Below are 24,902 nucleotides of genomic sequence, written 5' to 3'. Positions count from 1 at the left end.
AAGGTTGGCAGGCGTCTCTAGTGGACAAGGAATGGACAAGTGGTGTACTTGGATAGATAGGTTTAGGTGTGGAACAATACAGCCTTCTAATGCCTAGGCGGTTGAGCGCTCTGGTGTTGCAGCTACTATGGATGCTGCGAGGGAAGTGGTTGAGATTGGCGGGACTGAAGCTGCGGCAGAGCTTACAACTGGCGGCGTATGTGAGTCTGATGAACCTGCTGTACAGAATTGGCGGATGCCTGGTTGATTGATCAGTCGTTTTGTGGTGGTATTGTTCAGAGTCTTAGAATTGAGTGCGAGAACGAAGCTGAGAGAAAGACAGAGTGAACGAAGGCTGAGATATATATATATAACGAAGACTGAGGGGAGAGGGGGAGTGTGTGTGCGTGAGAAAAAAGGTTGAGAAAGGTTGTGAAGCTGGTGCGATGAGGTTTATTAGGGACTTGTATCCGCATGCCAGAACGAGGCAGGAGCGACCCCGGTGCTACTCTCGAACATTTCAAGAGAATGAAGTCTAATTGTAGATCTAGCTGGTTCTGCAATCGATGGCGATAATAAGCTCAGCAACATTGTTAGGAGAAGAAGCCAACGTGGTTGCTTGTCTTGAGGGAGTAGTCTTGTAGAGAAACTCGCGGTCTCAAGGAAGGACTGGCGTTAGATGGGAGGTTCTAGGAGGTGATGATAAGATACGCCTGTGAGTGCTTAGTAACTCAGTTGTGGTTGAACCGTCTCACACAGTACGTTGTGTCCAACGTGGTGGCGGCGCATTGTTGTCGGGGCAACACACGATCCAGGACAGGAGAGGACAAAGCGCGTTCTAGCGTATCATCCCACATGCAAACCCCGCGTACCCTGAGTTGGTATACACATCCGCTTGCAGCAACGTCGACAGCAGGTATTGTGCCTGTATTCCCGATACCCTCCTTTTTCTTCTTCTTTCTTTGTGATACCCCCACCCGGCGCCATGGGTTCCGACGACGTTACCGACTTCGAGGTGATTGAAGGCCAGAAGGAAAACATCCAGAGCATCCCCAGCGGCCGCTCCGCCAAAGCACTCGCGCAGCTATACACGCCACCGTTGACTTCCGGCGCTGGTCAGACGCTGTCCCCTTCGCAGATGCAAGATGCGAACAGCGCAGCCCGCCTCAAGTTTGAGAAGGAGCTCATGGCAATTGACGACTCGGACGACCCGTTAGATGTTTACGACCGTTATGTCAAATGGACACTCGACTCATACCCCTCCGCGCAGAACACACCTCAATCGCAACTCTGCCCACTGCTCGAGCGCGCGACCAAAGCCTTCCAATCCTCACCCCAGTACAAGAACGACGCCCGCTACCTCAAGCTGTGGCTGCACTACATCCATCTCTTCTCAGATGCGCCGCGCGAGACATTCGCATACCTTGCGCGACACAACATCGGCGAGAACCTTGCGCTATTCTACGAAGAGTTCGCGGCCTGGTTAGAAGGCGCGGGCCGCTTCACACAAGCAGAGGAGATATACAACCTGGGCATTGACCGCGAGGCCCGTCCAGTGGAGCGCCTGATTCGCAAGTACGGAGAATTCCAGCATCGTCTCGAGAGTCGCCCGCAAGAGGTTCCCGAGCCCTCAAGCCCCGCACTCCCCGCCGTCCGTCCAGCTCTCGCCGCTAAGATGGACCCCTTTGCGCATGTATCGCCGAGTGCGCCGAGTCCACAACCGCAAAGTGCCCCAAAACCTGCTGGAGGCGCTTCTCGCTCGGGGAAGGCTAAGCTTGCCATCTTTTCCGATGGCGACGATGCCGCGAGGCCCGGCTCGACTGGTAGCATGGAAGGATGGGATAGCATTGGATCGCTCGCAGACCGCAAGAAGGAGAACGCAACGGAAGCGCGCCCTTGGGCTGGTGAGACTCTGAAGGTCGGAAAGAAGAACACGGGCATGCCAAAGATGTCAATCTTCAAGGATGAGGTGAGTTGATCTGCCTACATCAGCCCCTTCATATATTTACGATCACAGGACTAATTGGTGGGCGTTTGCCATGCATGTATTCAGACCAAATCAAATCCAAATGACGAGAATGTCAGCCCCCATCCATTGCGTGAACATCAACAAGCGGTCAATCCTAGGACCGGCAGGCTTGAGGTAGTCTTTGTAGATTTGGAGCAGGTTTACCCTAACCATGAGGACCCCATGTCAGAGGAATACTCATTTGAAGAACTTCGAGCTAAATACAGGGGATGGATGGACCACGATTGGGATGCTATCCGCCGCAAGGAACAGAAGCAGGCAAGGAAAGCAGCCGAGGAGGCAGAAGCTGCCGCAAGACCAAAGCCAAAGGCCGCGCCTCTAGCGCCCAAACAGGATTACGAACAGCCTCCTAAGCCCAAGACCGTGCCCCTGAAAGGCAGCGTTGACGATGATATGAACAACGACGAGAATGCGCCGCCTTCACAGGCAGATGTAGACAAGGCACGGGCTGCTAAGAAGGCGAGACGAGAGGAGCGTGCCAACAGGACTAGGAAAATCAAGGTCATGGAAGTCAAAGAAGTTCGCGGAGAGACTCAGACAAGTGAGTGTTTGATTGTATATGAGACTGTCACTTACGTACTAACATGTCTTAGTCCAAGCCAACCTCGATTCTCCAGCGAAGCCCAAAATCCGGCGAAAGAAGACAGGCCCGGAGACCACAATGACCCTCCACACCAAGGAAGCTATGGACGAGATCTACGACATATTCAACGAGCCACTGAAGAACGCCGATGAGAACACTTCCGAGAATCAAAGTGGTGATGAAAGCAGCGGTGACGATGAGGACGACTACACGAGTGGTGCCGAAAGTACGGCAACCGGTCGCATATCGGGCGCTACGAGCGAGTTCGGGGATGAGACAACAGCTGGAGATTTCACACTAGGCACCAGGGTGCTGGATGTTGATGCCGAGGATGAAAGCGATTCCGACGCTTCAGATACCAAGAGTGCCTCTGCGTGGTCTGACTTTACTGAGAGCAAGCACGTGCCTAAAGATGGTCAAGAGGATGAATCAGATGACGAATCAGAGCAATCTGATCAGTCTCAGAACGATTCTTTTAACGAGGTAACACGCGCAGATGTCGACATGGAACAGCAGCAAGATTCTGACGTTGTCACTCCGACATCGCCCTCAGCGCCCACATCGCTACCTACCCGCTTCGTTCCCGTTCCACCGGAGGACTACGTTCCAGCTATGCAGCCCTACCGAGACCCAGCCCAGGCTGCTAACAACCGCCTGCCGTTCATGACGCCCATCGTCGAGAAGACGGAATCATCCCTAGGCATCGCCACTGCTTATGCAAACAAGGACTACTTCACTCCCGCGACCAAGACACCATCACGATCGAAAGGTACCACTGATATCCTTGAAGATGACGACGACGACGACGATGATGATACTTGCGGTAGCGCCTTTTCAGATATCTTGAGTCAGGTTATTGATGGCTCAGGGAAAGTTGCGAAGCTCGCTCTGACAGAATCGAAACCAGTGCCCAAAGAGCCCATCGCCGAACCGCAACGGAAGCCATTGGCTGCGAAAGAGGTTGCGCCGAAACCAGTAAAGCCGAATGGTCCAATTATTCAGGATGCACAGTGCAATCCGGTCGACGAGAACATCCGCAAGGTCATTTTACAGGAGATTCAGCCACCGCTCGATAGCTACGATGGCTACTACGCAGACACAGAGGAGAGCTACGGAAAAGGAGCCGACATCCGCAAGTATACTAAGGCTCTGAAATCGGGCAAGGGCGCGAACGACAAGACAGCCAATCTTGCAGTCTGCCCCACCTTGAAGTTTCCCACAACTCAGCGGACATACGCTGTCAAACGCGAGCTTGGGAAAGGTGCTTTCGCTCCAGTCTATCTGGTTGAGAGCCGAGACCCCGACGAGGACGACGATGAGAACAAGCCTTCGCAGATGGGCAAAGGCGAGTTCGGCCTCAAGCGCAAGAATCTGGAAGCTATCAAGATGGAAGATCCACCAACCCCATGGGAGTTCTACATCATGCGACAGGCCAAGCGACGACTTGGTGTATCTCGAGCGGCTGATTCGATTGTTCATGCGTACGAGATGCACGTCTTCAAAGATGAATGCTATCTTGTCGAAGAATTTAGAGATCAAGGGACCTTGCTCGACCTGGTAAACTTATCCAGGGGAGACAACGGTGTCATGGACGAACAACTTGCGATGTTCTTTACTGTCGAATTGTTCCGCACAGTCGAGGCGCTTCACTCAAAGGGTGTAATCCACGGCGACCTTAAAAGCGACAACATCCTCGTCCGCTTTGATGGGTTGCAAAAAGATGAGCATTGGGATTCAGAGTACAAGCGCGATGGGCGTGACGGCTGGTCTGCGAAGGGTGTCTCACTCATCGACTTTGGTCGCGGTATCGACATGAAGGCGTTCAAGCCAGACGTGCAGTTCATCGCGGATTGGCCAACGACTGAAGCTGACTGTGCCGAAATGCGGGAACTACGCCCGTGGACATACCAGATCGACTACCACGGTCTCGCTGGAATTGTTCACAATCTCTTATTTGGCAAGTATATCTCCACCATTGCTGAACGTGGCGCTACTCTTGGTGCTGGAGCGACGAAGACGTACAAGATCAAAGAGAGTTTGAAAAGATATTGGCAGACAGATATCTGGCATGCCTGCCTTGATTTACTCTTGAACCCACTCATGCACCTTGAGGGTGAAGAGGGGAACAAATTGCCGGTACTGAAGGGTATGAAGGAGGTGAGGGAGAAGATGGAAGAGTATCTTGAGAACAACTGTGAGAAGGGCGTTGGGTTGAAGACGCTTATCAGGCGCATGGAGGATGCAGTGAAGAAGAGGTGATGGGGCTTGTTTTTGTGCTCTTTTGTATGACGTTTGGAGTTCTGGAAGGTTGTTATTGTAGGGTTTGGATAGATGATACCACTGGGAATGACGAATGGATTTGAAATGCTTGCTTGTACATTCACACTTTGCCGAGAGTGTCTACACAGGCCCTTCGCTGGTTCGTAACTCGCACTGACAGATATCACAAGGTTATCGACCTCATCGAAGAAATTGAAATATTGGTGGTCCGGCTTGTAGGTATGCTGCTTGATGGCTCTTGCATTTTTGTACTACTCCCGTAGTCGCCTCCAGTCACACGGTTCGTCGTTCTTTCCTCCCAATAGGCTCACTAACTTCGACACGTCCTTTGACAGCATCGTTCCTCCCACCACGTACTGAGCTAGACGCATACGATAAGAAGCCAGCAATGCCACCCAAACCTACACTCTTCATCCACCAACAATTTACACAAGACACTCCTAGCTTCCAGCAGCATACTTTGAGCCTTCCTACCACCTCTCACCTCCGCCTACTAACTCCGATTACCTGCTCGCCGCATCGTCAGCCTAGTATGTTTTCGGTTCACCACAAGGCCTCCTTCTTGCTCCACACGATGCTCGTCACTGGCGTCATCCTGATCCCGACCGCCATCGCCACACCCGCCGCGGTGCAGGACCTTACCGATATGCGCAGTGTCGTCGATGCAGCAGCAAGTGCTATCGGAAATCCGAATAACCCCAATCGAGGCTTTGGCTTCAACCTCTTCGGTGGCAGCGATCAGATGGGTACTGCCGACCTCGTCAACAACATCACCAACACTATCCTCCGAGGAAAGTTCCAACTAGACACGAACAGGGTACGTGTCTTGACCGCTACCTCCAGCATTCTTATGACCAGCACTAACAAGCACCAACAACAGACATCATGGCTCCTGCCCAGCAACTCGACCCTCAACGGCACCCTACCCACCACCAGCGTGCCCACACTCGCAACCCCCACGCTCCCCCTAACCGCCAGCCTCGCCCTGCCAACCAGCATCCCCACCACAACACCCACGCTCGACAACCTCACCATCGACCTCACGTCCCCCTACATGGAATACGTGCAATCCATGCCCAACCTAGCCAACAGTCTGATAACCCTCGGCCGGTCCTACCACCGCGAAATGAACAGCCCCGTCAACGAAGCCGTCGCCGGTCTCCAGCAAAGCCTCACTACCTTCCAGACTGCACTGCTCGAAAGCGAGCTCATCAGCGCTCAGGCTGTTATACGCACCATACGTGCGAGTAGTAGTCTGGAGAGTGCGGCAACGGCTTGGAGTCGCTTTCTTAATCTACCCGGTGGTGGTGGTGATGACGACGATGATGGTGACGCGGGACCTGTCTCTCCGTCGGTGCCCGCGGTGCCGGGAGTGGGAGGTCGGAGTGTCTTGGCCAGAGCAGAGGCGAAGAGGCCGCCGCCTGGGAATGGAAGGTTCTATAGCCACTTTGAGTTGTGGAATCGGTCGGAGCCTAGGCCGAGGGTGTCGACGGTGGACAAGTTCTCGCCGCATGATCTGGTTGTGCAGGCTGAGGAGAAGCGTGTGAGTACTACTGCTGCGGAGAAGGCGAGAGTGGGAAGGCCTTTTGTTGTTTGAGTTGTCGAGCCTTTTTCCTGTACTGTCCTACTTTTCTCAATGCATCGTAATATGAACAGGCTCTTTCTTCCAAAGCTCCATCATACATGTTAGATTCGTCCAACGTTCTGACCTCTCCATTCTCACCACATAAAGCACACACCCAGATTGCAGCATCTCGAAAAAAATGTATGCTTCGATAAGAATAAAGCTAAGCTAAGAGTTGTGGCGGGGGATATCTTCGAAAGCCAGTATGCAACGCAGAGACGAGACCAAAACAAACAGCGAACAACAAGATTGAAAACCAAAATAAAGAGCCAAGCTAAAGCGCCATTCCAGCGCTCAACAAAGATCCATAACCTCATGACTTGACTGTGCTTGCGACTAGAGGAAAAGCCGCCGAAAACACCAGTCTCCTTCCTTCATCCCATCACTCGTTTCTTGCTTCTTTCCAAAAGAGATATTCATGCCTCTTCTCTCTTCGCTTTCTTGAGTCATGATAATATGTATGGATACATACCAGACCAGACCGGACCAGACCCATTTCCACAGGTCGCCCAGTACAAAACGCTTGAGGAAACAAAGAACATCTCCGTCTCATTACAGATCCCTTGCATTGAAGTGAAAAGAAGCATATTCACATACAGATAGGGCAGGCTTGCGCTCTCTGTGTTAGACCAAAACCCATTCACTGCCTCTCTTGATGAATTTATCCAACATCATGGTGACGTCGGTGAGGACGAAGCGGCAGATGTAGAAGCCGAAGAACTCTGCGGCGTGGCGGGTTGATAGCTCGAGACCGACGTGGGTGGGGGAGGAATGCTTGAGACCTGGGTCTTCGACTTGGCGGGCGATTTGGTCTAGAGCGTTGTTAGTTAATCCATAGTTATGATGAGAGATGATGTAGAAAAAGACATACCCAATATTTGGACCGCATCGAATAGCCTTGCCAAAGAACCCATGTACCCTGCATTAGGTCCCTCAAACACAACACCGGAAATGTCTCGCTTTGCGAAGCGGATGCTGGGGAGGTTGGTCATGGGAAGGGTGGACATGATCAGAGTGTCCTTGGGCACTTCTGCACTCTTGGCACCACCAGCCATGCCCGCGAGGTTGACGCCCGAGTTCTTCGATCGGAGTTTCCGCCACGAAGCAAGGTATGATTTGCCCTGAGCAACAGCACCCTTGTGTTGGTGATCCACGGAGCCATGCCTGCCGGAGGCGTCTGTTGACGATGCACCTTCGCCGACAGTGGTCGCATCTCTGAACAGTGCGGTTACGGATTGTACACCGACTTCGTTGCCTAGTTTCTTTGCTAGCTGGGCTTGCACCTGGTCGAGCACTAGTTCCAAAGACTGCATCTCTTCTAGGACAGCATCCGCATCGTTCGTATCCACAGACGCTAGCTTTTGAAGCGCTGCGGTGAGCATGTCGCAGTTGGCGATCTTGTCCTCGATGTTCTTTAGCTTGACACCCTTTACTCGCCAGACATCGCGGGGAATAAAGAGTTTAGTGGAGAGATAGCCACCGCGGGGATGCGCGATAGTCTGGTAGAAGCATCGCATTAACCAGAACGGTCTCAAGAGGTAAGAATCCGGACATGGCTCCAGAGGGATCGGGGCGTTCGTGATGGCTGGGCTTGGCGAACCGGGCGAGAACGGTGAGTGGATATCACTCTCGAACAAGTGCATCCCTCCACTCGGTAGACCGTCGACGTTGAATGTGGGGACGCTGGGCGTTGGCATTGCCAGGCTGACATTGCTGGGTTTCCTGCCCGTAATGGAAAAAGTCGTGCTCAGTGGCGTTCCTATGGATGCATCTGAGCCATCTGGGCTGGATATTGACAAGTTGCGCTGTTTCAGGCTGAGAGAGGACTTGTTCTTCCTGATTCCCATCGCTGAGGTTTTTCCGGTCTTTGGCGAACCTGGTACAAGACCAGCCTCGTTAGAAACAGCATGGCCGAGGGCGGGCGTCGCGGGTGAAACCGTGGCAGCAGTTTCGGCGGGACTGTAGAGGGTGGGCTGAGGTGATGGAGCTCGAAGACCAGCTTGTTGGGACGCTTGCGGCAGCGCGGGAAGCTTGAACGCGGAGTCCAGGGTAGGCTTGGTGGTGCTGAATGTTGGTGCCGCCGACTTGGGTTGGACGGGGAGGTCGGTAGGCGCATCCTTAGCTGGTACCGGAGGCTTCTCCGTGTGAGGTGCAGGCGGGACAGGCGGTACAGAAGTCTCAATTTTCAAAGACTTTGCATTTTGTCCCGATAACCTTCGACTTCGTACTGAGGCTGCGTCCTTGGTTGCAGTAGTGGGCCGTGGTGTGGTTTCTGCGGTGTCGATCGTTTGCGGTGCTTGTGACTCGGGAACCGTAGGCAAGGCAGGCAGAGCGCCAGATGGAGCAGGCACCGCGGGCGGGGAATGAGCGGGTGGTTGCTTGGATGTCGGGTGCATCAACTCTGCAACGGTCGAGAGTGACGTACCACCCGTCGTTCTGTGTGACGACACGGAGCTGTTGTACGCGCTTCCAGAGAAGCCACTCGAGTCTGACTGCCGCGGTAACGAAGACTTTGTCTGCAGATCGAAATCAAACCCATCCAGCATGTACTCTCGCGTCATCTCGTCTAGTAACCGCTCTTCCTCTTCCGCCTCGTCGTTGAATCTGATCTCGGCGCTTTCGCGCACATGCGGAAGGCCCTCGCCCCGAAGCTGCGTCTCTTTGTAACGATACTTGGCCGCGGCAATGGCCTCTTCGCGTTCCGCCTCCCGCACGCGCTCCTTGGCCAGTTCCACGTTACGCAACTTAGTCGCTATTAAATCGCCGGGTGTAGAAATGTCGTCATCATAAGGTTCATATCCATCGTCGTACGCAGCTTCGACGGCTGCATCAAGCGCCGCATCGAACTCTGCCTCGGTTCCTCCACTGTTATTTCGTATATGTTTTCGGCGCACTCCCCCGGGAGACATGGAATGAACCGAGGATGAGCACGAAGATCCACCAGACTCATCAATAGTGTCAAGCCATGATGTTGACTCGTTGCTATGAACTCGTTGGTGATTTGACTTGACGGGCTGCTGTGGTCGTAATAACCGGCCATACTCCTCGGGCTCGGACTCCTTACCGCTGAGGAGAGGAGATTTGGACCGCTTTGGGGAGAGCGGTGGGGGCATATATACGCGGTCCATCATCGATTCGGCAACCGATGATCGGACAGATGTGGTAGAAGGCGCGATTCGCCCAGGTGGGGGCTGTAGGTTGAATTGCGGGTTCTGCATGCCTCTTTGCACATCGCGGATGGCGGTGGAAATGACCGACTCACGAGGACCGTCGGAGCCCTTGCGGAGAGGCAGCTGCTGGTTGGGCGGCGGTGTAGGCTCGCCGGCTGGAGGGGTATCATATATAGAACGGTCGTTAACTATGCGAGACACTGTGGCAGTTTCAATTACTGCGGGTGGTTCATCGTCGTCAAGCAGCAGCATTGAGCGGTGTTCGTCCAGCGATTCCCCGCTCATAGGGCGTGCTGGTAGTGATTTGCCGCTATGGTTAGTGTAGCCGGGATCTAGCCGTCGCAGCTCTTCTATGCGGTTGGTGTATGTTACTCGCTGCTGGCGTTAGTGGTGAAACCTTACAGATAATGTATGCATTGACTTACAATGGCGTCCAGCTTCCGCCTGTCCTCTTCCTGCGAGCTGCGGATCATGACCTGCTGGAGGAGCTTGCAGGCATCCTCATAGGCCTCCATGGCGCCCTCGAAGTTTTGCGCATTGTCAAGCAGGACAGCGGTGTTCGCCTTTTGCAGGGCACGCGACAGCATCGTCTTCTTGTCTTTCTCTCTGCGCTCGCGTGTGCGGGGAGGAGTGCCCTGGTAGCTGTCGTCTAGCCTAGCGCTGGCGTTGCTCTCGTTGCGATGGTGATCCCTGCTGGGGCTGCGGACATGGGCTCTGCTCCCGGACCTGAACTGTTCTCTGCTCTGGCTCCTGGAGTGGTCCCGCGAGGCGGCTGGTCTGTGGCCCGCACTGGGTGGGGGCTTTTGGACGGGATCCCTAGGTGCTGCAACGGAGGGTCTGCGTGCTGTAGAGGGCCGAGCTGCGCCCGAAGTGGAGTCGTGCCTTGGGTCAGCCTCCTGAAGGACCGCAGGCGACCCGAGGGGCGACTTGCCCAGCACCTTTTCGGCCTTGGTGGTGCGAGACGGGGGCCTCTGGGAGGGCGGCGGCTGCGTGGGTTTCGAGTTGAAGTAGTCGCGCTGCTGGAGGCCGGAGAGCAGGTTCGGGGTAAAGAGGCTAGATGCCGAGGGCGAGTTGTTGGTGGTCGAGGTGCTCGTGGGGGTGTTGGGGTCGTAGACGGTCGAGGGCAGCAGGATCGGGGGCAGCTGGGGCACCTTTGGGGCGGCTGTCACCGCGGATGGGGGGTCGTATGCGGGCGAGCGTGGGCGGTGTCGGCGGGGGCTCGCGGTGGGCGAGCGAGGGGCGGAATTGGCGATGCGAGCGGGGGATTCGGGGCCATTGGCGGCAGTGGCAGGCGCGGCGGTGTTGGGCGTAGTGATGCTCAGCTTGCGCGAGAAACTCGGGTGGTGCTGGTGGTGCGGGTGGTCGCTCCTGCCGGCCTGGGTGCCCGGAGCCTGGGACCAGCGGTTGAGGTTGGCAGAGGCGGTGGCGGCGGCGGCAATGGCCTCTGCAGCGCCGTTGGCAGCGCTCGAGCGGCGTCGTGAGGTCGTGGCCGGGGGCGGCGTGGCCTGGATATTCATGTTGTCGGCGTCGACGTCCACGGGTGTCGAGGCAGGAAAGCGTGTCTCAGGCCAAGCCAGCGGTTAATGCACGGCGCATGCAGGCATGGTTGCCACAAGCAGGAACGCGCTCAGGCGGGCGGCGGAGGTGCTTGGAGGCGGTGCGGCGGGCGGCGGAGGTGCTTGGAGGCGGTGCGGCGGGCGGCGTGCTCGCGAGCGGTGGTGCAATGTGCTGTGTATCTCGAATATGTCGTACGCAGCGACGAGCAGCCGCCTGTGGAGAGCACAGTGCCGCCAAGTCGCAACCCGCAAAGCCACCCAGGGGTCTTCCAAACCCGGCTTAGCCCAGAGGGTCTCTACCCCTGTCCAGCCCGGCCGACCCGGCTGCCTCTCTCTATCGTGCTAGCCAGTGCCCGGACGAACACCAACTGAGCCCACGACACGCTGCACGCAAATCCCTCGGCCTAGTCCCTCTGCTTTAGGGGCTCTAGACGTCCCGCCTCGCCATCAGGTCTCCAGTGGGCGGCCTCGTTGGGCGGCCTGAAGATTCCATTACCTACTACGCTCCCAGACAGTACGTTTCAGATGGTCTTTCCAATTGGACCCTGGCCTCTGCTGCAGGAACAGACTAGCAGCTAGGCCCTGTGGCTGCGCTTGATGGATGCCTAGTCTCCGGCCTGCTCTACACACCTCCAAAGCACAACACCGGGTTCCTGACTTGCCGCAGAACTATCAATCTGCTCCATGACCCTCTCATCTGTGCCATCTCACCAGCCATCGGCGATCTGTAGTCCCTTCTTCTAGCCTGCCTTAGTCCATATCATGCTTCTTCCCCGTTCCCCGTTCGCCATCCCCTCTCCACTTCCGTTTCCCATTGCAACAAAAACAAACGTTCGATGCTCAATCCCGACGGCGCCTCATAATCCTCCCGAATCCGATGCCGACAATTGCATGTCGTGCGATGGCATTGTTTACTCAACACGACGTGTCAAAAGTAACCTCTGACTACAACCCCAACCCGTTCGCAATCGCTTGCGCTCATGGCAGCCCGACGCCCGAACATCGCAATTCGCCAATTCGGTCCGTTTGCCACGCGCTCCAGAGGCCCATGTCGCGCCTGCTATCAAACACGGTCCCAGCAGCGCGGTCGTATCGCGTATACGATAATCGACTGATACTGACACACGCCTAAATTTCCAACTCCCGCTCCACGTACGCCATTTCTGACACCAAAAGCATCGCAACAAGCAAATTTGCATCACCCAGCTTCTCAACACGTGGCACATTGCTGGCTTCATGATTTCTTTTCGCGATTCTGCTCGCTACAGATACCTTCATGTCTGTATTAGGACAGCCCGTCACCGTTCTCGCCTCCCCGCAGCCTTCTATAGGCTGCTTTGCCAGCCTTCATAGTCCGTCCCTGATCATGTCTGCTGTTTGGGATCCGCCATCTCTCGTTTCATGCATTGCCGTTATCGCGTCATGGACATTTATCATGCCCAACCCTGCCAAACGCTCAACTTCGTCAGCACTAGTCACCGTCTCTTCGGTCTTCCCCTTCCATGTAGGGAAATTGTAGTCACCCTTGCTATGCGTCTACCATCGCTCTTCATCTTCAGTGCAAATCTGTCATCATGTCCTCTTCAGCTTCGAGGCCGTCGTCCCACGCCGTGTCCATGGCATCGCTGTTGTTGGTCTGCCTCTTGTTCAGCCGCTTCTGATTCTCGACGTACTCTTTGGTAAGCGTCATTCGGTAGTCGGCGTCCTTGACTTGCTCGGCGAGCATGTTGGTACGGCGCGTCTGCTCAAACAGCGCTTGCTGTTGCTGCTTCTCGCTCTTGGCCAGAGGTCCTTGCGTTGGGTCCAAGAAGAAACGTAGTACGATCCCCGCATTCGCCTTGTCCGTCTCCTCTAGCCGTGCGTTCAAGTGCCCATCCTTGATCAATGTGTCGATGTATCCGGCGATCTCATCAGCAGGTGCCCCCAGATGGTGCGCGATGTTTGAGACTGGAATTGCCGAGTACGTCCGTGACAGCCGCGAAACGTAAGCCCGTGTCTGGCTGCTGATGAGTTCGTTGACGAGACCAGCGTTGCCGTCCTACACGTCTTGTTAGTATTCATGAAACGAACGTTGCATGTTTTGCAGTGTATCATGACCATACCTCTGCCCATATCTCACTACCAGCTTGCACCTGAGCCTTCAGCTTCGACATGTTGTCCAGCTCCTCATATGCGTCCGCCAGGGCTTCGTAGGCTTTCGACGCAGCCTTGATATCTTTGATCGCGCTTCCGTTCGAGGTCCGTGGTGCAGTGCCCACCTGCGAATGTCAGCTTGGTCCGCGATATACTGCTTGGTTGTAACATACCTTTCCCTCTACGAGACAGCTCACCAACACCCACTTCTTGTACGCCTCCAGCATCAAGCCATTCGCTGTCTTGGTCGTAGGTATAACCAGCACGTGCTCCAGAAATTGCTTCGCCTTCTTGAATTGCCGAAGGCCCAGATATACCTGAGCACCTAGAACATAGTACTCTTCTATATCCGTCAGCGACACCTTGTCTGAATGTCCAGAGTTCTGATGTATGTATTCCCCGCTGCTCGCGACGTCCGCACATGGTACCGAGTATTCGAGGCCGTCACGGACAACGTTGGCAATCTTCTGGGGAATGCTGTGGATGTAGTTGTCGAGAATTGGTTCGGCGGCCGCGTACGATCGCGTCTCCATGCAAAGGCGTATAAAGGAAAGGTGGACTGAGGTAAAGGTGCCCGTGGAAGCATCGAGTCGAGTCATAGCCGACCGCATAGGCGCAATAGCCAGGCTCGCCTGTAGTAGTCAGCATCTCATGCAGCGAATAGCATTTTATCCGACCTACAGAATCGCATGCCCGCGCAATCGCCTCGGTCTGCTCGACGAGGTATCTCCACTCTTTCCCAACATAGCGTAGTTGTATAGGGTCTGCAGTCTCCAGGAAGAGCACCAGCTGATTCCATAACGTACCACCGGGCTGCAGTGTATCGGGTACGTTTCTCTTCTCGAGGATGGCGGAGATGCGGTGGCGGAGAGCAAAGGCGTATGCTATTGAGTTCACGGCGGGGTTGAGTATCTGCAAAGTCAGCGGCCTCCGGGCTGATATTATCAGCTGTCCTTACCGAAAGAACGTCTTGGGTTGTATTTGCGCTCTTGGTCCATTGTGATGACGGGATATTGTTCAGTTGCGAGACAAATGAACGAGCCTTCGAATCATATTCGCGCCGCTTTGCGAGGTCTGGACTGTCTGGCTGGAACGACAGCAGTATAGTGGTGAGTTCGGCCGACATTGTCGCGTCGGTGTGGAGGGATCTTGTGGTTCGAGCACGTAGGCAAGGCGGAGGCGGCGATGCAGGGTGGGGTATCGTATCGTTATTGACTGCGTATTTCCGATTCAGTGTATCGGTTCGGTTCCCAGTAGAGCTCCTGTTCTGGACGAAGGTATTTGGTTGAATAGCGAGGACAAACGTGTAGTGTTGCCGCAATTAAATGTGTTTGTCGAGGCGGAGGTGACATAGCTCTCCGCGTCCGCGAGCTCAAGGCACCTACGCACGGACGACAAGCAGTTACCCCACCAGGTGCCACCTTCACTTCGCTGTGGCGGTGCACCAACTTCAGCAAAGTATCTCACAAGACAAAGGCTGAGCAGGCCTATGTGACTGGACTGCTGTTGACAGATACGCCCTTGCCTCTTCTATTGACATAGCTCTACTACACTTCTTTTCTACCCAAGTTAGAACTACCTAGGTATCCATGAACACGCCTAAACTACACCTAAGTACATTTCGACACGCAGGACGGAGAGCCATAGTTTCACTAAACCAATCCCAATCCGTCTCTGGAATTGTTCGTCTCATTTTCCCAAACACTTCCGGTAGAAACAGTGCTACACTTTCCAGCCCATTTCAACCGCTTCATCCCTCGCGGTTAGGACTACTGGCAACACGTCGTACCTGGAAGTCTCCGAATCTATATCGCCAGGAAGCGACTTCTGCTTGTAGATTCGAACCATCTCCCTGAGACCCAGACCATATGCTTCGTTCTCATCCTCTTCATCGCTATTCTCGTCGTTCTCCCCAACGTCTTCAGCCTTCTTGGCCATCGTTCCGCGCGTTCGCGGCCCTGATATTATGACGGGAACATCCTCCTTCGGCCTACGTCTGACGAGTCTCTGCGGTTCTGCGATAGCAGCGGCCTGCGCATCATCGTCTGAATCCTCCGAATAGTCCGCGAGCTCTACTTCCGGTGGAGCTAGAGAAGCGTATGGGTTCAGCGCGTCCCCAGAATACGCATTCGAGTAGATCGACCCCAGCCTGTTCAACGCATGCGTCGAGAACTCAGACTCTTCATCGCTTACTTGCAAGACATCAGTCCCCTGAGGCTGGACCAACGTAGCTTTAATAGTGGCCGCGAAGTCTGCTTCAACTGTTCCTTTTCCTTTGCTCTCGATAGAAACCTGCTTCACTCCACGAATACCCAATAGCGCGTTCGCGAGAAGTTTCTCCGTACTGTTGAGCTTGTAGGGTAGCTTATCTCTCTCCTCGTCGGACAGCTTGCCGTCTGCAAACTTCTTCAGTTTGTCGTTTACAAAGGCAGATGACAATGGTGATATGAGGTGGTAGCTGTAACGCGTAAGGAGTATGTTGCCTTTCACGACTAGGCGGAGGGTTTGTAAGGCGTGAGGGTTGGTAGCGTTGTCGCCCCGAGGGTGTAGCTTGTTGAGTGCCATCGCGAAACGGTCCTCCGTATATGCGAATAGTTTAATTGTGTCGAGATGAACCTCTAGAGTTTTCATGTCTCGTAAATAATCTTCGGATCCATCGGCCTTAGCGAGGTAGTCGTTACAATCAGCCTCAAGTTTTAGTACGACATGGTCGAATTCGCCAGGTGTTTTGGGGGACGGGATGGGTTTCGATTTTTGCTGTGGCTGTGAGACCGGTGGAGCCAGAGTAATGTTATCGAGAATGTCTTCCTCCTCCTCTTGCGCTGCGCTATTGCGAGTCTTACGCCGTCCATCTCCATCGGACAAGGACGATTTTGTGGGCACACTGGCTTTCTTAGGACGTGCCATACTCTGCTATCAAGCTGGTCGACGTGTGTGGTGGTGTGATTGCGATCAAGGGCCTCTGTTGAAATGGAGATGCGGAAGTCAGAGGCTGGATCTAAAAAGGGTCTCAAGAAGAGTGCGTGCAAGTAGACTGGTGAATAAGGGGAGTGATTGACGTCAATCTACCTTTATAGGTTATGGAAAGCAGCCGTGAAAAGTCACCAGCATGACCAAGTCAGCTCTAGAACATATATAGACGCTTAAAGTGACTGCTCGATGCTACGTGGTCAGTGCTGTCAGATGGCTCTTTCACTATACATACCGTCTGATACCTCACATGGCATATCGCAATAGGCAGTGTCGTCTCGGACCCGTTTGAAACTAGGAGAAACACCACGACAATTACCCTCCCAAAGGTGACACCGGGCTTGCACTATGAGAATCCTATGCTCCAACGTGGTTACGGTCGTCTCCAGCTTATTGTATAGTATCTGTAGTACCCCCACTTACAAGCGCTTTCTCGTAAGCTCTCCACCACAATCCCAGATTCGCCGCGACTAGTAAGTCCATCATCTTCAAGCCTTCATCTTCCAGAATTATCTTTCCCAATTTCGCTTGCTTACCACCAAAACCACCACCTGCGAACTCCTGACCTAAAGAAAGATCTAAGCGATCCAACGAACTTCTAGCGTCTTCGGTGGTGTCATCGCAACTGACTGATAAAGAGGAGTTATTGCGGCTGTGTCGTGCTTTGCGGAAGAATGACGAGCGTTTTGAGCCTTCTTCGCCTCTGGGTGTAGTGGGTTTGGGACTACTCGGGAGGTTGAAACGTAGCTCACTAACCGTCATGGCTGTAGGCGGCGCTCCTTGAAGCCCTGGGACAATGTGTCGACACTACCAGAGTAGTTAGTATCTCCTGTTGACAATCACTGAGACATGAGTGGCATTACCTTCAAAGATCCCCCGCCTACTCCGGTGGTGAATTCGCATCGTCCGTTCCACGGACTTGTGAACACATAACCACGAAAACTGGTTTGCCTATCTGAGACCTGAATGCTAGCATATGACTGGTCTTGCCTAGTCACGAACGGAGGGGTTGGAGACGGTCTCATGTCTGTCGATGTGGAGTTGGTCTGCGCGCGATAACTCCCCCTTGAGTCAGGACGTCCGGTATCGTAGTCATACGAATTAAGCTTCCGATGTCCAAAGCCGCCTACATGCTGCGACCCTTCCATCCATATGCGTCGTCGGAATACGTTCTCGTTCGTAGACAGATGAGCCCCCGTCTGTTGTTCTGACGCTGCATTATGTGATTGGATTGACATGCCGCTATCTCGTGTTGTTAAAGGGGGCTTGTTCGTGGTGTCGGAATGCAGAAATTTGGAATAGCCAGGATTGAAAACTTCGATATACATCGGTGCTCCCAACTTTTTCTTCATGCCAGGATCATTCGATGTCGATGAGACATTTAGGACAGGTGGATCTTCAATGCGAGCGACATTCCACTGCGCGCCAGATGCGGGATCTCGCCGGATAAGGGTGAGCGATGCACTGGAGCGTGACGGGTTCTCCGATCGTCTACGTGGCGAAGCTGTCGGTCTTCGGTTTTCCTGTTGGTACTGGCTTGCATCGAATGAGCGTCGTGGGCTGTGGCTATACTCTGGGGCGAGCATTGCAGATCTCCGCGCATAGTTGCCTGCATCAGTGTTCTGGTTGTTGGAGTAATTATTGATGGGCGCCAGAGGGCTGGGAACGGGCTTCCGTATGGGAGCAGTGTTTATGCCGGGTACTGCTTTCCTTGGGACGATAGGCGCAGAGACGGGATTAGAAGACAATTGGCTCTCTTGCGCATAATCTGTATCCTGGAATCCAGGAGGGTCGACAAGGTAAGCATCTTCTGGTTGCTCAACGTGGACGAAATAGAGTGAACTTTGTATGTCTTCTGCGGTCACCACCTTTTCCCGCGGCTTCATCGGAGATAAGAAGACATCTGAAGCACGTTAGGTCTACTGTAGGAGAAGACATATTGACAGCCGTACCTCTGCTGCCAGGAACACGGGCGATGTACAGTACTAGCGGGTCATGCCTCTCATGAGTAGGATTCCTTGGGTAAGCTGGTGGATTTGAGGCAAGAGCGGTAAGCGATGAAAGAGATCTGGCTTCGATGATCGGCGTAGCCATTAGAGCGAAGGTATTAGCAGTTCTGGTATGTGGGATAGCGCTGAGTATATGGAGTTGTCAGGTGATTGCCAGCAGGGCGTTGCCTAGGATATATACAAGGCGACGACGGCGAGGTTGTGCTTGGGCTCGGGTGGCTGTGCGTACGCGTCTCCACCGACTATCATGTACAACAAATGAATTGTCTTGGCCTATCGTTGTGAAGCGCGAGAGGCAAGCGGATCTGACAGACGCGCATCATCCATGGACTCGCGGCACCTTGCCGGCAGCGAGGCTGATGCTGGTGAAAGAGCACGCGAGTCTGCTTCGCGTTAAGCCTGAATGGTCGGTGGCTGGGGCGGCGAGGGTCTATTGGCGGGTGGGTCTGATCTTGGAAGGGCCCTAGCGCTGAAAGTCTGCTCGAAATCTTGGCTTTCGTTTTGACCTCGATTTTCGCGACCCGCACACGACACGCTCGCCCCGCCAACTCTGCGCCCTCTATCCGTCTGAAACAGGACATATCACATTTCGAAAAGGATACTGCGTCTACTGTCCTCGCAATGGGCGACAATCTCGAGGTATGCACCGGGCCCGCCTCCTGTCGCTCGCTCTCGCCGCTAACTGAGAGCTGCAGGAGCGTCTAAAGAGCCATGCTCGTGCCTTCGAGGGACTCATGTCTCTGATACCCGCCAAAGACTACTATGGCAAGGACGAGAGTATCACCAGCGTATGCATCTCTTCACCTCAGGCATCGCCTTATGCTGACATGATGTCTGCAGACGCAATGGCAAAAGAAAGGCAAGAAGCAGACTCTCGAAGAACGACAAGCTGCCAAGCGAGCGAAGCTGGATCCTGCCTCCCATAAGAGCGCCAAAGACGTCATGGACGAGAACGCGCTAAAACGGAAGCGTGAATTGGAGGGTGAGGAGGTTTCCGAGCCCGAGTCGTCCGACCTTGACATGGACATCACAAAGGAGAAGCCTCTTGAGGGCATCAAGAGCAAGGCAAAGAAGCAAAAGACACAGCCTGTTGAGCCAGAAGCCGAAGAGACCGAAGAAGTCACTTTGTCCAAGGCGGAGGCCAAGCACGCGGCGAAAGCAGAGAAGCGGAGAGAAAAGAGGAAGGAGAAGCAGGCCAAGAACAAGCAAAAGCTGGAAGCGAAGAAAGCGCTACCAACGCAGTTCCAAGGTCTCGCCGCCGAAAAGCCTGAAAAGGACGATGACGAGGACGAAGACGAAGACGAAGAAGACGACGCGTCTGCAGACGAACTCGAACATCCAGACGAACGCATAGAGGCCTTGGACGTCTCCGGTCTCGTCGAAGAGGGTCAGTCTACTGCTCCCTCCACTACTGCCAATTCCAACTCCTCCACAGCCTCCGTCGCCTCCGCCGCTTCGTCAAATTCTTCACTACCCCAGTCCGGTGAAGAAGCGCCACAGAAGAAGGCTAAGAAGCCATACACGATCGATCCGCAAAAACATGAGGATTTCCGTGCTCGGTTGAACGCGAAACTAGAGGCAATGCGCGCGGCGCGAAAGGCCGACGGCCCAGATGGACGCCCTGCACGCAACCGAGCAGAGCTGATCGAAGCGCGCAGGAAGAAGGAAGCCGAAAAGAAGGCCGCGAAGAAGGCTATGCGTCAGGATGCGAAAGAGGATGAGGCACGACAGCAAGCGGAGGAGCAGCTCGCACGGATAAGAGGCGGTTCGGGCTCACCTTCTGTATTCCCGGCGAGGTCGCCGGAGACTGAGCGCAACTTCAACTTCGGCAAGATCGCATGGGACGGCCAGCAGCTTGAGAGCAATCTCTCTGGATTCCTCGACTCCAAGAAGAAGAAGGGCAAGTCAGATGCGAAGACGGCACTAGAGGCTGCGCAAAAGAAACAGGCTCGCATTAACGCCTTCGACGAGGACAAGCGCAAGGATATTCAAGAGAAGGATCTATGGCTGGCCGCCAAGAAGAGGGCACAGGGCGAGAAGGTGTTCGACGACGTCAACCTTCTGAAGAAGAGCTTGAAGCGTCAACAAAAACAAAAGGACAAGAGCAAGCAAGAGTGGAAGGAGAGGCTCACGAACGTCGACCAAGGAAAGGCCGCGAGACAGAAGAAGAGGGAGGAGAACCTCAAGAAGCGCAAGGATGACAAGGGCCAAAAGGGCAAAAAGAAGGTCAAGAAGCCTGGCAAGAAGGTCAAGCGACCGGGCTTCGAGGGAACATTCAAGGCGAGATGATCATGAGGCTGGGCGGGATCAAGGTATATAAAAGGAAAGGGTGGCGGCATGCATACTATAGGCAGGCATTTGGCGTTTGATACCATATCATGGCAGGCATCGTATGAGCGTTAGGAGTATTATGATCTTGAATATTAGGTTGTCTTCTCTCAAGGATGTTTGTTCAATGCCAATGTTATCTCGCAAATCAATAGTAATGCATTTAGTTGGACTCCGTCACAATACCACGTCCGTCGTTTCCATGTCTCTCAGTGTTTTCTTGAACATGGACTCAGTGAGCTTGGTATTGTTTACTGATGCATTGACAAAAGAAATCTGACTGGCTGTGTCAGACGCAACCGCTCCTTATATGTACAGTAATTCCAAATCGCTCCCGTCCATTATCTGTACGGCGCATCCGCACGAGCAGCTGCGGCAATCTCGGGCTCCCACTTGTCTCCGTTTGCTAGCAGCTTCTCCTTGTTGTAAAGGAGCTCCTCGCGGGTCTCAGTCGCATACTCGGCATTGGGTCCTATATCATGTTAGCACTTGATCCGCGTACTCAGGGAACGTGTCGACATACCCTCAACAATGGCATCGACTGGGCAGCTCTCTTGGCAGAGTCCGCAGTAGATGCACTTGGTCATGTCGATATCATAACGTGTGGTCCTCCTGCTACCGTCCATGCGCTCTTCGGCCTCGATTGTGATGGCTTGCGCAGGGCAGATGGCCTCGCAGAGCTTGCAAGCAATGCAACGCTCCTCACCGGTAGGGTACCGTCGCAGGGCATGTTCGCCTCGGAAGCGGGGCGAAATAGGGCCCTTCTCGAATGGGTAGAAGATGGTGTATCTTCAGAAACGTCAGATTACCGCATTGCGACCAGGTAGCAGCCGATTAGTCTGCTAGTTGGAGTACTCACGGCGGGCGGAAAAACTGCTCCAGCGACACATACATGCCGCGGAACATCTCCATGAGCAAGAAGTACTTGCCGGCGCGGTCCAATGCACCTTCTCCTTCATCCCATCGCTTGGGCTTGGGTAACCGGAAGCCTGGCGGCGGGGGTCCTGCTGGGGTGGCGGCTCGGGATAGGGTGGTAGAGAAGAAGGCGACGGTGGCGGGCGAGGGGAGGCGTCCAGACGCGAACTGTGGTGACCGGAGCAGGGTGGCAGCCGGGCGGCTTCGTGCCAACATTGTCAATGGCTTTGCGCTGGCCATTGTGAGCGTGGTGGAGTCGCTGGCGGGTTGGGGGGTTGCTGGCGGATATGGAGGTTGTTGTCAAGCTCGAAACTTGAGGTCGTCGCTTGTAACGCGGAGGCTGCGATTGGCCGACAAGTCCAATGACGGCAACAACGGTGGGAGGCAACTCCGAGGTCAGAAATTTGACTCAGGTGATGTAGCAGGGTATATGAATGATTTTTGAGTCTTTCTCGGATATCTGTGTTACCTGTTGCGATAATTCAAGGTGCGCCTGTTCACTCGTACGGAAATGCTCTTGACGGCTGACTAACGTAATGTAACTTTAGTCTGAAGTTCTAGTCGAGCATCAACATCACCACCACCACCGACCTTGCTACCTCGCACGACACCCTCCTAAACCGTCCACCATGTTCCGAACAGCACTCCTCAGGTCCGCCCGGTCCGCCGTCCGCGCTGCCCCACGATGCCAGGCCGCAATGGCTCGCCCCGTTGCGCGAAGCTCCTTCGTCCAGCCAAAGCAAATGAATCCCTCCGTATACTTCCAGGCCGTACGATGCTACGCCGCGAGCGCCGGTCTGTCAAAAGATGAGGTCACCGGCAGGATAATGGACCTTTTGAAGAACTTCGACAAGGTAATGGTTATGTGACGGCAATTTTAGAAAGTGGCTAACGCAGAAGCAGGTCACCGATGCCTCCAAGGTAGCTACCAACAGCGTGTGAGGGATTGGAGACAAAGGCTTATATTTTGCAGCTGAACGCCGAATCGCACTTCCACAACGACCTCGGTCTCGACAGTCTGGATACCGTAGAGGTGGTCATGGCAATTGAGGAGGTTAGTCGGCCCGCGTGCGATACTCGGAAGGCAAATCTGACAGTGAGGCAGGAATTCAGCATTGAGATCCCCGACAAGGAGGCCGATGCCATCCACAGCGGTACGTTCAGATGCAGGGTCGGAGATATACATACTGATGATATCACAGTCAAGCAAGCAGTGGACTACATCATGGCCCAGCCCGATGGTGAGTCGCAACTTGAAAATCCCGAAGTTGCCCCAAACTAACACATCGTAGCTCACTAAATGATATTGGAGAGCCGCGCTGGATTGGAGATGATGGATGTGGAATTGAGAGTCGGTTCTACCGGCATCGCTATATATATGCCCCCGTGTAAAACAGTCGCCTGGGTCGGCACCGTGTACTTCTGATAGAATTGACGCTATCCACCTCCCAGTGCTTTGGCTTTTGTGTTGTTGGACGCCTGTTTACTTGATCTCCGAAGCGTGCGTAACTAATCTTGGCACATCCGAGACCGACACCCTGTCCGCTGATTGATGTGGCACGAGAATCAACCCCCAACGCGTAACTCACACAGGCGCCTTGCCATACCCCTTATTCTTTACGTCGCCGTGCCCGCCACCCTCTCCCACATCGCACTCACCGAAAGTCCCACATAGTCCGACACCGCGCATGCGCAGCCCAAGCGCCCTCATCCCTGCGCCCGTTGAGGAGCATCACGCATAATTTCAACAAGAACCCCCTCCCGTTCCACAACCACACCTGATGGCTTCTAGCTCTGGTCTGACGCGCCGGAGAGGAGGCGGCGGCGCTGCCGGCAACGGCGAGGACGAGAGCAGCCGGGTCAGCTCGCCAGCACCCAAGCGCAACGACGACCGCACCCCCGAAACCTCCTACGAAAGCTCCGAGAATGGCCACAAGATCGCATTCGACCCCCGGGACATCAGCGAAAATGCAGAGAGGAGCAAACAGCCCAAGCTGACGCTCATGGAGGAAATCATCCTCATGGGGCTGAAGGACAAACAGGTGTGTACCCGGCAGGGCGCTGGTGGGCTAGGGGCAGCAGGCTGATGAGTGAGAATAGGGATACCTGTCGTTCTGGAACGACAACATCTCCTATGCATTGCGAGGCTGCATTGTCATAGAATTGGCCTTCCGAGGCCGCGTGAGCATGCAAAAGGACTCGAATCGGCGACGGTTCCCCCTCGCAGACCGGGTCATCGAGGTTATTGACGACACGTTGACCGGAGAGGTTCTGCTGGACGAGGCCCTCAAGATGATGAAGTCGAGCGAGAAGATGAGCGTCAACTCGTGGATCGACCTCATGAGCGGTACGTTTGCGGCGCGCAATCCCAAGGCTGGTGCTCGGCACTAACTATACACACAGGAGAGACGTGGAACCTCATGAAGATTGGCTACCAACTAAAACAAGTACGCGAACGACTATGCAAAGGCCTCGTCGACAAGGGCATCCTGCGCACCGAGAAGAAGAACTTCCTCCTGTTCGACATGGCTACACATCCTGTCGCAGACGGCGGCGCAAAGGAGGAGATTCGACGCAGAGTCCGGAACGTTCTCACCAACCGCACCGTCGTCCTCCCTGGCAGCCAATTCCTCCCTGAGGAGTTGGAATTCAGAGTGCTGCGAACAATCACCATGGTCTGCGCCGCCTATGCCGCCAACGTCCTCGAGAACGCCCTGACAACGTTGGGTCACGAAGCGCGGGAACGGGCCTTCGCTCAAGTGGACGAGCTGCTGGCAGAATATTCGCAGTGGCCGTTTGCAAAGAGGCAGGGTGGCTCGCAGGGTGTGGGCGCAAACTTGGGTCAGCTCATCACGGACGAAGTTAACGGTTCCAAGGATAAGGAGCTCCAGCTTGAGGTAAGTCAATCGCTGTTTTGTTTTCCTTCAACATGACAGAGCGCTGACTATTTTACCATAGGTTGTCGCAGCATGCTTGAGTGTATTCACTCGACTTGACTCACTGCTTTGAGCGGAGGGAATACAACGAGAGCAGCGATATTACTGAGCAACAGGGGAGCGCATGTCTCAGCAGCGAACCTGCACGTTTGAGTATCTATCGCAAGCAAAGCAGACGCATATAGCCGGCGAACTTGTAAGCGGCGGCGTGTCCGGGCCGGGACTGGATGGAAATGTTTAGGTATTGTCAGTTTCTAGCACCGATGCAACTAGGATGGATCTGGAGGCGAGGGCGTCAGAGTGCGGTGACGAGGTGTACTACCAGACGCTTCTTATCTTCTTCTACTAGGCGGGTCTTTCCATAAAATACAACCTTTATTCGATAACGAA

At 54.4% G+C, this 24,902-nt stretch overlaps 9 protein-coding genes across 9 annotated transcripts; 5 read left to right on the top strand and 4 right to left on the bottom strand.

The window, feature by feature from the left end:
• Nucleotides 1-964: 964 nt before the first annotated feature.
• On the top strand, nt 965-4,850 carry J4E90_004708 (uncharacterized protein; the record flags this gene model as incomplete). Its single annotated transcript, XM_051434272.1, has 3 exons — nt 965-1,948; nt 2,033-2,549; nt 2,602-4,850. 3 exons carry the CDS (start codon nt 965-967, stop codon nt 4,848-4,850), a joined length of 3,750 nt encoding a protein of 1,249 aa, XP_051291528.1.
• A 553-nt stretch (nt 4,851-5,403) lies between these two features.
• On the top strand, nt 5,404-6,468 carry J4E90_004707 (uncharacterized protein; the record flags this gene model as incomplete). The annotated part of the gene is made up of 1 exon (XM_051434271.1): nt 5,404-6,468. One exon carries the CDS (start codon nt 5,404-5,406, stop codon nt 6,466-6,468), a length of 1,065 nt encoding a protein of 354 aa, XP_051291527.1.
• A 651-nt stretch (nt 6,469-7,119) lies between these two features.
• J4E90_004706 (uncharacterized protein) lies at nt 7,120-11,182 on the bottom strand (the record flags this gene model as incomplete). Its single annotated transcript, XM_051434270.1, has 3 exons — nt 7,120-7,307; nt 7,367-10,040; nt 10,091-11,182. 3 exons carry the CDS (start codon nt 11,180-11,182, stop codon nt 7,120-7,122), a joined length of 3,954 nt encoding a protein of 1,317 aa, XP_051291526.1.
• Nucleotides 11,183-12,776: 1,594 nt separating this feature from the next.
• J4E90_004705 (uncharacterized protein) lies at nt 12,777-14,480 on the bottom strand (the record flags this gene model as incomplete). The annotated part of the gene is made up of 5 exons (XM_051434269.1): nt 12,777-13,259; nt 13,324-13,479; nt 13,528-13,986; nt 14,036-14,266; nt 14,313-14,480. The coding sequence occupies 5 exons, from the start codon at nt 14,478-14,480 to the stop codon at nt 12,777-12,779; spliced, it is 1,497 nt and encodes a 498-aa protein (XP_051291525.1).
• A 596-nt stretch (nt 14,481-15,076) lies between these two features.
• Nucleotides 15,077-16,261, bottom strand: J4E90_004704 (uncharacterized protein; the record flags this gene model as incomplete). Its single annotated transcript, XM_051434268.1, has 1 exon — nt 15,077-16,261. One exon carries the CDS (start codon nt 16,259-16,261, stop codon nt 15,077-15,079), a length of 1,185 nt encoding a protein of 394 aa, XP_051291524.1.
• A 2,693-nt stretch (nt 16,262-18,954) lies between these two features.
• J4E90_004703 (uncharacterized protein) lies at nt 18,955-20,622 on the top strand (the record flags this gene model as incomplete). The annotated part of the gene is made up of 3 exons (XM_051434267.1): nt 18,955-18,972; nt 19,029-19,121; nt 19,174-20,622. The coding sequence occupies 3 exons, from the start codon at nt 18,955-18,957 to the stop codon at nt 20,620-20,622; spliced, it is 1,560 nt and encodes a 519-aa protein (XP_051291523.1).
• A 380-nt stretch (nt 20,623-21,002) lies between these two features.
• J4E90_004702 (uncharacterized protein) lies at nt 21,003-21,816 on the bottom strand (the record flags this gene model as incomplete). The annotated part of the gene is made up of 3 exons (XM_051434266.1): nt 21,003-21,133; nt 21,185-21,450; nt 21,521-21,816. 3 exons carry the CDS (start codon nt 21,814-21,816, stop codon nt 21,003-21,005), a joined length of 693 nt encoding a protein of 230 aa, XP_051291522.1.
• A 389-nt stretch (nt 21,817-22,205) lies between these two features.
• J4E90_004701 (uncharacterized protein) lies at nt 22,206-22,876 on the top strand (the record flags this gene model as incomplete). Its single annotated transcript, XM_051434265.1, has 6 exons — nt 22,206-22,430; nt 22,480-22,497; nt 22,550-22,630; nt 22,682-22,730; nt 22,779-22,817; nt 22,869-22,876. 6 exons carry the CDS (start codon nt 22,206-22,208, stop codon nt 22,874-22,876), a joined length of 420 nt encoding a protein of 139 aa, XP_051291521.1.
• Nucleotides 22,877-23,357: 481 nt separating this feature from the next.
• VPS74 (Vacuolar protein sorting-associated protein 74) lies at nt 23,358-24,585 on the top strand (the record flags this gene model as incomplete). The annotated part of the gene is made up of 4 exons (XM_051434264.1): nt 23,358-23,618; nt 23,677-23,923; nt 23,980-24,473; nt 24,535-24,585. The coding sequence occupies 4 exons, from the start codon at nt 23,358-23,360 to the stop codon at nt 24,583-24,585; spliced, it is 1,053 nt and encodes a 350-aa protein (XP_051291520.1).
• Between the last annotated feature and the right edge of the window lie 317 nt (nt 24,586-24,902).

Source organism: Alternaria incomplexa (genome assembly GCF_024043165.1).
Source record: "Alternaria incomplexa strain BMP 0042 chromosome Unknown scaffold_6, whole genome shotgun sequence".
Classification (NCBI taxonomy): Eukaryota; Fungi; Ascomycota; class Dothideomycetes; order Pleosporales; family Pleosporaceae; genus Alternaria; species Alternaria incomplexa.
Note: the sequence above shows the minus strand (reverse complement) of the source record. Positions and strands in the feature narration are given on the sequence as shown.